Source organism: Toxorhynchites rutilus, chromosome 3 (assembly GCF_029784135.1).
Source record: "Toxorhynchites rutilus septentrionalis strain SRP chromosome 3, ASM2978413v1, whole genome shotgun sequence".
In the NCBI taxonomy this organism is placed as follows: domain Eukaryota; kingdom Metazoa; phylum Arthropoda; class Insecta; order Diptera; family Culicidae; genus Toxorhynchites; species Toxorhynchites rutilus.
Genome location: NC_073746.1, coordinates 199,652,084 through 199,661,100, shown reverse-complemented (window position 1 = coordinate 199,661,100; position 9,017 = coordinate 199,652,084). Strand labels below are relative to the sequence as shown.

At 39.9% G+C, this 9,017-nt stretch overlaps 1 protein-coding gene across 2 annotated transcripts; it reads right to left on the bottom strand.

Annotated features, from left to right (window-relative positions):
• Window positions 1–6,754: 6,754 nt before the first annotated feature.
• On the bottom strand, window positions 6,755–7,922 carry LOC129777947 (surfeit locus protein 6 homolog). 2 transcript variants are annotated; one of them, XM_055784556.1, is made up of 3 exons: window positions 7,743–7,922; window positions 7,176–7,678; window positions 6,755–7,005 (listed from the first exon to the last, which is right to left on the bottom strand). In XM_055784556.1, exons 1-3 carry the CDS (start codon window positions 7,831–7,833, stop codon window positions 6,784–6,786), a joined length of 816 nt encoding a protein of 271 aa, XP_055640531.1. In that variant the 5' UTR covers window positions 7,834–7,922; the 3' UTR covers window positions 6,755–6,783. The 2 variants fall into 2 exon arrangements, with proteins under 2 accessions (XP_055640531.1, XP_055640532.1); XM_055784557.1 differs by having other exon boundaries at window positions 7,176–7,662; window positions 7,743–7,884.
• Window positions 7,923–9,017: the final 1,095 nt, after the last annotated feature.

Here is a 9,017-nt window from a genome sequence, read left to right as displayed (position 1 = left end):
TAATAATATGTAGACGAGAAACAGGATTTTCGTCCTAAAGAATACCCTGAAGGCTCCAAAGGCCCATTCATTGTGTACTTTAGACGAAAATCCAAACCTCTCAATGTCATTCGCATCTCGAAGGAAGGAAATTTTCTGACGTTACCGAAATTACACGGATGGGGCCAGACAAACTACGAGTTGTCGTCTCAAGCAGGACCCAAGCGAACAAAATAACGCGCTGCGACCTCTTTGCGATTGAGTATCGTGTATACGTACCCTGTTGCAACGTCGAAATAGACGGCGTAATAACCGAAAAGGGTTTGACCCGAAAAGAGATAATCGATGGTGTCGGTCGCTTCAAGAACTCCACACTAAAAACTGTGAAGATTCTTGCATGCGATCGACTGAAATCTGTGTCACATAAAAATGACAAAAGGATTCTCAATCGGACAAACTCTTTTCGTGTGACTTTTGAGGGTTCCGCCCTTCCAAATTACGTTGCAATAGGGGCACTTCGTTTGCCTGTTCGGTTGTTTGTACCCCGGGTAATGAAATGCAACAAATGTATGCAACTTGGTCACACGGCCGCCTATTGTTGCAATAAAAAACGTTGCGCAGATTGTGGAGAGAGCCATGATGAGAATCCTTGCGCGAAAGAGCACAAGTGTCTTCATTGCGGCGCAAAGAACAAATGGCTTCCGTTTTCCTCGATATCAAAGGGGCATTTGATTCAGTTTCCATGGAAATTCTCTCAGAGAAGCTTCATAATCGGGGACTTTCACCAATTTTGAATAATTTCCTGTACAATTTACTGTCAGAAAAGCACATGAATTTCTCTCATGGCAACTCAAAATCTTCTCGTTACAGTTTTATGGGCCTACCGCAAGGCTCCTGCCTAAGCCCCCTCTTGTACAGTTTTTACGTCAATGATATGGATGATTGTAGAGACTGCAAGCTGAGACAACTTGCAGACGATGGAGTTATTTCCATCACGGGTACTAATCCCGTCGCTCTGCAAAAGTCGTTGCAAGATACCCTGAACAATCTGTTCACGTGGACCCTCAAGCTGGGTATCGAATTCTCTACGGAGAAAACTGAAATGGTCGTTTTTTCTAGGAAGCACGAACCCGCCCAATTCCAGCTTTACCTATCCGGCAAAACGATCCAACACTCTATGTTTTTCAAATACCTGGGTGTATATTTTGATTCTAAATGTACCTGGGGGAGACACATTGCGTATTTGAAACAGAAATGCCAGCAAAGAATAAATTTTCTCCAAACAATAACCGGAACATGGTGGGGTGCCCATCCAGGAGACCTCATTCAGTTGTACAAAACAACGATATTGTCAGTGTTAGAATATGGCAGTTTTTGCTTCCGATCAGCTGCCAGGATTCATATTCTCAAGCTGGAGAGGATACAATATCGTTGCTTGCGTATAGCCATGGGGTGTTTGCATTCGACACATACGATGAGTCTCGATGTTTTGGCAGGAGTACCCCCGCTTACTCTTCGGTTCACAGAATTATCCTACAGATTTCTCATCCGTTGCAAGATCATGAATCCATTGGTGATTGATAACTTCGAAAATCTACTACAACTGACTCAAGTTTTATGTCTTTATACCATGAAGTGCACCCTTCACCAGGCATCTCCACCCAAGTTTGCTTCCCATACTTTTGCAATTCCTCTGTCATTTTTGATCTGTCCATGCGACAAAAAATCCATGGAATACCAGATCACCTACGCTCCAATGTTATTCCGTCGATATTTTCGGAAAAATATGGGAAGGTTAGATCTGATAAAATGTTCTTTACTGACGGTTCATACATAAATGGGTCCACTGGCTTCGGCATCTTCAATGAAAATTCCAGTGCCTCTTTCAAGCTCAAAGATCCTTGTCGCAGAAATGGGTGCGATATACTATGCTCTAGGGATCATTGAAACACTGCCCATCGACCATTATTTTATTTTTTCAGACAGTCTCAGCTCAATAGAGGCAATCCGTTCAATGAAAGTTGATAAACGCTCATCTTATTTCCTAACAAGAATAAGACATCTATTGAGTGTTTTGGTCGAAAAATTATGCAAGATTACCTTAGCATGGGTTCCCTCTCATTGCTCGATTCCGGGGAATGAGAAAGCGGACTCGCTAGCTAAGGTGGGCGCTTCAGAAGGCACACTTTTTGAAAGGCAAATTGCCTATAATGAATTTTTTCACATTCCTCGTCAGGACACACTCGTTAGTTGGCAGCGCATGTGGAGTGAAGATGAGTTCGGTTGTTGGTTACACACGATTATCCCTAAGGTTTCGACGAGTGCTTGGTTTAAGGGATTGAATGTAGGTCGTGATTTCATTCGCGTGATATCTCGGCTCATGTCCAATCACTACAACCTAAACGCGCATCTCTATCGCATTGGGCTCGCAAGCAACAAATCTTTGTGATTGTGGCGATGGCTACCACGACATCGAGCATGTTGTCTGGTCGTGTATCCGGTTCCATGCTGCTCGCTCTCAGCTCTCTAGAGCACTGAGAGCACAAGGCAGACAATCGAATATCCCCGGCCGGGATATCTTAGGTAGCCGTGATCCTGATCTTCTGCTTCATCTATACCTGTTCCTAAGAAACGCCGATGTCAACGTTTAATGATGTTTCCTTCGTTGTGTCCCTGTTTCATATCCCTCCTATCCGATCTATAAACTTTTACTTAGTCGCGGCAATACATACACACACTCTTTACAGATACACGGGCCAAAGGTTGTGCAGTCCACTGATGATTCAACAAAAGCCAAAGGTTTTACCGCTCATGACAACTCTACACGAGCTGATGATTGCGCCGGCTAGTGACCATTCTATCCTGGATTCCTCGAGTCGAGAAGACGCACCACGCTAGATATGGGGTACATACTAGGGGGGCGTTGCTGATTAATGGTCAGCTGCATCCCAATAGGAAGTATCCCGTGTCGGGCACACGTACAGAGCATTGGAGACAGCAACATCCCAATTACGAGAACATTTGTAATACTAACCTCGAGCCGACCGCGAGTAATCGGTTACATATTACTAACATAGATAATAAGAAAAACTGTCAAAATATTGAACTCCGGCCCCGTCAGGCTAACGCCATATGAGCCTTGATAAAAATATATATTTTGGAAAAAAAAAATAATAATAATATGTAATCGATTACTTGCGGTTGACTCGAGGTTAATATTACAAGTGTTTTCATTACTGGGGTGTTGCAGTCTTCAATGCTCGGTACGTGTGCCTGAAACGGGATACTTCCTATTGGGATGCAGCTGACCATTATTCAGCAACGCCCCCAGGTCTGTACCCCATATCTAGCGTGGTGCGTCTTTCTCGACTCGAGGAATCCAGGATAGAATGGTCACTAGCCTGCACAATCAACAGCTCGTATAGAGTTGCCATAAGCGGTACAATCCTCAACTCTTGGTAAATGATCAGTGAGCTGCACAACCTTCAACCAGTCTTCAGAAAACATGCGCTGCGTTGCGCTCGAGCACAATTTTCATCAGCGCGCGCTCAAAGAAAACTCTTATACTCTCTTGATACGAAGCGTACCGAAATCCGGAACAAGTGGGCCTAAAATCAGCACGGCGCAGAATGCATATACCAAACATCCCTTCTCACTTGTGTGGTGCAAGCCTCATTCTATACACACGCACATATGAAATTCTAGCGCCCGTTTTTTCTTCGTTCGTTCTAAGCTAAGCATAAAAACAACAGCGCGTCCCCATACGCACAGCCTCAACGAAGAAAGCAAAGCAGACAACCAAGATTCGAGCGCGGTTTAAAATTGGGCATATACACCGGTGTAAGGATACGATGCAGAAAGGATGTTCGAACTTTAAAGCGAACGGTGTTGAAAACAAAACATTTCTACTTTGCTTCGGTGTGCGTTGGTTCGTCCGGGCGCAAGTGTGCGCAAGGAGTGAGAGTTCAACTGGGTGCAAAACAAAAAGTTGCACATCAGCACCGCGTTGCTTCGACCCATGTATCTGTAAACAGTGTGTGTGTATGTATTTCAGCGACTAAGTAAAAGTGGGCCCTATTCCAGAAAACGAGACGAGCTATTCGTCTCGTCTCGTCTCGGCTTCAGTCACTGTCGAGACGAGCAAAATATCCTATTCCAGTTCACGAGTTTCATTGAAATGTTTTTATTTGGTAGACTGGAGAGAATTCAGTCACTTCTTCTCGGTATGATCAGTGATGTCAGATGAGAAAAACAACAAACATTTTTAAAATTGATCAATCGATACACTTTTCTCAGTGCCAAAACATTAAAAACATGACAAAAAGGAATAAGATTCATATTATTGGTTTCATTGATATATGCATAGCATATGGTTTCATCACTCAAACGTTTTGATATTAAGGATTTATTGGGGGCAATATTTATTCACCTAATCAACGATTTATCAAGAAAAGTTTTAAATCTATATGCATGTATTTCCAATAAAGTAGTTGTTTTGAATAACTCATTCTCGTTCAATATGATGTAAAGACACTTATCGTGTCGTGTTAATATATCAAAATAGTAATCTGGCATCCCTAGATATGAGTTCAATGTTTACATTTGGTTGTGTTGTTTGGAGAAGACCCATTTGAAAATCTTTATAATCTTGTAATTACTGAACTGAATTTGACGATTACAGTTTAAAACATACATTGCATTGCTTCGACCAAAACACTCGTTAGGAAATAAGATGAGCGTTTATCAACTTTCATTGAGGCTCTATTGAGCTGAGTTTGTCTGAAAAAATAAAATAATGGTCGATGGGCAGTGTTTCAATGATCCTTAGAGCATAGTATATCGGACCCAGCTCAGCGACATACACGGAACAAGGTTTTAAAACAGGCAGTGGAATTTTCATTGAAGATGCCGAAGCCAGTGGACCCGTTTATGTGTGAACCATCAGTAAAGAACATTTTATCAGATCTAACTGTGTGAACCATCAGTAAAGAACATTTTATCAGATCTAACTTTTCCATATTCTGCCGAAAATATCGGTGGAATAAAATCGAAGCGTAGATGAACTGGGATTCCATGGATTTTTTGTCGCATGGACAGATAAAAAATGAGAACTTGCAAAAGTATGGGAAGCAAATTTGGTTGGAGATACCTGGTGAAGGGTGCACGTCGTGGGTAAGGTACTCATGATATAAAGACATAAAACTTGACTTAGGAGTCAGTTGGAGTAGATTTTCGAAGTTATCAATCACCAATGGATTCATGATCTTGCAACGGATGAGAAATCTGTAGGATAATTCTGTGAACCGGAGAGTAAGCGGGGATACTCCCGCCAAGACTTTGAGACTCATTGTATGTGTCGAATGCAAACACCCCATGGCTATACGCAAGCAACGATATTGTATCCTCTCCAGCTTGAGAATATGAATCATGGCAGCTGATCGGAAGCAAAAACTGCCATATTCTAACACTGATAATATCGTTGTTTTGAACAACTTAATGAGGTCTCATCGATGGGCACCCCACCATGTTCCGGTTATTTTTTGGAGAAAATTGATTTTTTGCTGGCATTTCTGTTTCAAATACGCAATGTGTATTCCCCAGGTACATTTAGATTCAAAATATACTCCAAGGTATTTGAAAAACATAGTGTGCCTGATCGCTTTGCGGGATAGATGAAGCTGGAATTGGGCGGGTTCGTGCTTCCTGGAAAAAAGAACCATTTCGGTTTTCTCCGTAGATAATTCGATATCCAGCTGAACCCATGTGAACAGGTTGTTCAGAGTATCTTTTTGCAGAACGACGGGATCAGTACCCGTGATGGAAATAACTCCATCGTCTGCAAGTTATCTCAACGTGCAATCTCTAGTTAGACAATCGTCTATATCATTGACGTAAAAACTACAATACAAGAGGGGGCTTACGCAGGAGCCTTGTGGTAGGCACATAAAACTGTATCGAGAAGATTTCAAGCTGCCATAATTGAAAAACATATGCTTTTCTGACAGTAAATTGTACAGGAAATTATTCAGAATTGGCGAAAGTCCCCGATTATGAAGCTTCTCTGAGAGAATTTCTATGGAAACTAAATCAAATAGCCCTTTCATATCGAGGAAAACGGAAGCCATTTGTTCTTTGCGAGCAAATGCGATTTGGATTTCAGAAGACAGCAGCGCGAGACAATCATTCGCTCCTTTACCACTGCGTATTTGACAGCAAATTGTTCGTTTCGACCCACTTGTCTAAACGAAGTAGAATCATTTTCTCTAACAATTTACGAATACAGGATAACATTGCAATCGGCATATACGAATTGTGATTGCAAGCCGGTTTGTTGGGATTTCGTATGGCTATCACCCTCACCCTCAGTCATGTGGGACAATATTCAGCTCCAGAAACTTGTTGAACAAGTTCAGCAAACGCTGTTCCGCCAAGTCGGGAAGATTCTTCAACAAGTTGAATTTAATCTTGTTGGACCCCGGAGCTGAATTGTTACATGAGAGTAGGGTAATTGAGAATTCTCCATCGAAAAATTCTCATAATCGCACTGTGAGGTTGCCCCCAATGCTGTTCCATGGGAATTTAAATCACCTAAGATTTGCCGCGGCTCCGGTAATTGTTCGCAATGTTGTTCACCGTGAAATAATCGTACTTTTTCACCACCTGTTCATGTTCACGTTCACGGAAACTCTAAACCCACCTTGACTGAACACCGACCAAATGAGCTGAAAAAAGGTATTGGAAAAAACGGAAAAAAAACACAAGAACTATATCTTAGCTACTCAATTTTTTTTTCTCTTTATCGTTTTAGAATCCAGGTATTATTCTACCATGTTTTGCCAACTTTTGCATTTTTTTGTTTTTCTTCTTATCAGCACGTTCCTTGATATTTTCCGTTCGTTTCTTTTGTCTTGCCGCCTTTTTATGTTCAACTTTCTGTTTGCGTTCCAGCCACTGTTGTTTCGATTTAGCAACCTGTTTCTTTCTTTTCTGAATCTTCTTTGCCAACAATCCAACGTCGTCGCGTACCTGTAAATCATTTAACACAATAAAATATCTACATCAGAGCAACAAGTGGTATAGACGGATTGTTCATTTTACTAAACGGGTCAACGTTTATCTCGGGTTGAGCTAGATAAAGGTAGGTTCTGACGGATAAAGGTAGTGATTTGAAAAACATTCGCATAAATTTTACATACCTTTTGACCCATTGTTTTCGAAGTGGCGCGATCCCAAGCCTTATCATTTTTCTTTTGGATATATTCATCAATATTTCCAGATAATTTAAGATTTTCCAACTCCTTTTTTTCATCTAGAGTTTTACGTACAAGTTTTGTTACATCTGTTTCGGTATTTTTTCGCACCACGTCATTCTCATCGAATTGTATTCTTGAGAATACAATCTTTTCATTTGCGTTAAATAGCTTTGTAGCTGAAATCTTATCCTGCGTCGCAATTTTTTTCTTTTCATTTAGTTCTGTTTTTAGAATCAGGCGCGTAGCATTCCCGTTTTCAAAGGTCTTTCTTTTATCCTTTTTGCCATGGTGAGATTTTTCTCGTTTTTTGTAAACATGTTTTGTTTTTTTCTTATTCTGCATAACCTCTAGCCGATCGTTCGAGTTTTCTGAATTGTTGGTATTTTCGGTGGATATGGCCTTTCGCGTACCATCATCAATGAGATAATCACTGGATATGAAATTATCTGTCACAGATTAATACATGTGTTAAATAATATATAATAAGCGCATAAAATTAGTTGAACTTACCTGAGCATTTGTTTGGTATTTTGAAAACTTCAAGCAGATACATGAAGGAATCGTTTGTTGTACGGAGTTTTTGGAGTAGTTGATTGTCCATTTTATCCTACTTTCTGGTCAGAATATATCATACAATTCATTCAGACCCAAATAAACGTGTTCCGGCAATGTATATCAACAAATGCAGCCATGTGTCATCTTTGAAATATTTCAAAATAATTGACATTTACTATAAAATTCTCGCGTAACTTTTGAAAAGATCCTATGTAACATTTACGTTAACTCGAGAAAAACGAAGCTGTAGATCGGAACATTGGTCCGCGAATTGTTTTAGAAGGAATCGATCTTTATCACTACTTTCACCACTAACAGTCAATAATAACTCTGAAAAACCAATAGTAACTGTTATATCGTGATTTAAGTTTGAAGTTGATGCCTCAGAGCAAAAAATGATACATTGGTCGTTTTGAGTGACTGCATTTGTACATTGGAAAAATTACGTTGCATGATATGAACATGAAATAACTACTAATCAACGATCCAAATAGCTGCATTTCGTGCTAAAGGCAGTGTATTATTGTTAATATTCGTTGAATTGCGCTAAAAGCGATAAAAATTCCCAAAAAAAAAACAAAAACTCTAAATGACCGAAGTACAATTTTGCATTGTTTTGATTGCTTTGTTACTTCAGACATTTCGAGCCTCGGAGGAAAGTGGCGTCGAAAGTAACAGTCGAATGTTCAATATCCGAATATGTACATAGCACATTTTTGTATCGGTGATTAAAATGTGAAAAGAATAGATACTCGAACGATTGTTCTTGTAATACATTCAATAATTGAAAACTTATAGTGTGCATCCATTAACTCGATTTGTTACATAGGACTTTTTCAAAAGTTACGCGAGAATTGTTTAATCTGAATCTAATAAAGGGCGATCCATATTGAACGTAACGGGACGTAACACATATATTTTGAAAAATCAGAATGTTTCTTTAAATTTCCGTGTTTTTTCTTTGTTTAAAAGGTTAGAAAATCATCATTTTACATTGTGATAAGTAGGTTATGAAGGTTGACTTGGTATAAGTGTTTTAATTTAAATTTTTTACTAGGTAAACGATGGGTAACATATGTTGCACTTTAAACACTACAGTTGTGTTTCGCATCGACCGAACGGAATCCCCTACATAATCAATTATATCAACCAATATGATATCGATTTCATTATCCACTGCATGAGCATTTAAAAAATCTCCGGAAGTTAGTAATCATAACCTGTAATAAA

What these genes read in the sequence shown, in the direction of transcription:
- LOC129777947 (XM_055784556.1), bottom strand. Translation starts at nt 7,833, where the DNA reads ATGGACAATCAACTACTCCAAAAACTCCGTACAACAAACGATTCCTTC. An exon ending in AATACCAAACAAATGCTCAG is followed by an intron (nt 7,679 to 7,742) that starts GTAAGTTCAACT and finishes AATCTGTGACAG; the next exon opens with ATAATTTCATATCCAGTGAT. An exon ending in CGAAAACAATGGGTCAAAAG is followed by an intron (nt 7,006 to 7,175) that starts GTATGTAAAATT and finishes AATGATTTACAG; the next exon opens with GTACGCGACGACGTTGGATT.